At 29.9% G+C, this 819-nt stretch overlaps 1 protein-coding gene across 5 annotated transcripts in view; it reads right to left on the reverse strand.

The window, feature by feature from the left end:
* Dmxl1 (Dmx like 1) overlaps positions 1-819 on the reverse strand; it is a 182,538-nt gene that overhangs the window by 134,595 nt on the left and 47,124 nt on the right. For all 5 annotated transcript variants that reach the window (XM_008847017.3, XM_029570365.1, XM_008847016.3 and 2 more), the window contains exon 8: positions 253-442. In XM_008847017.3, coding sequence (XP_008845239.1) covers positions 253-442 — 190 coding nt within the window. The remainder of the gene's footprint in view (positions 1-252; positions 443-819) is intronic.

The raw sequence follows: 819 nt of genomic DNA on the forward strand, positions 1-819 counted from the left end.
AAAATTTTATGGTGAAATCTTTATATTACCTAAGTCAATTGTTAACATCCCTTTATTACTGGTTAAGCTAAGATTAATTTCATAATCACAGGTAGTTTACGAATTACAAAATATCCTTAAGTGTATTTTTGAGCAAGATAAAAGAAAAATTTCTAATTTTTTTCCTAAGACATATTTCTTATAATGTTACTGTGTAACCAAAAAAGGGAATATTTTAAAATTTGTAGGAAATAACACAATAAAAATACTTACTTCTAGAGCATTTTGAACTCGTTCTTTGCTGGAAGCATTTCTCTTGAAATTATTTATTAAATTAATTGGTTCAGACCAATGGTTGAGATCACCTCCATAAAGCAAGCAATCATTTGGTAAAAATGTTTCCACCCAAAGACGACATACATTATCTTTGCAACAGGTCAACAGCACATTACACACAGAAGCCCTGAGGAATAAAAAGATTTTAGAAACAAGAATTCTAATTCCACACAATATCATAAACATTCCACAATGTTTCTTCACACATAAAACACACAGAACTAATATTAACAATAAAGAAAATGTCAGCATATATATATGTGTGTATACACACACACACACACACGCATATGTACACAATTTCATCACAGAAAACATTTGCCAATCTATTTCTTCTTTGCCTGGAAAACAGTTCTTGCTTCACTAATTTAAGATTCTTCTAATACCTAAAGAGCAATGACTTAGATCAAACCATAATTCTTCAGTTGACAGCAAAACAAACAAATAAAAACAACACACACACACACTTATGCTCCTAATAACATTTTCTGGTTTATTCAGTGG

Source organism: Nannospalax galili, unplaced genomic scaffold (genome assembly GCF_000622305.1).
Source record: "Nannospalax galili isolate Female #2095 unplaced genomic scaffold, S.galili_v1.0 scaffold843, whole genome shotgun sequence".
Lineage (NCBI taxonomy): Eukaryota > Metazoa > Chordata > Mammalia > Rodentia > Spalacidae > Nannospalax > Nannospalax galili.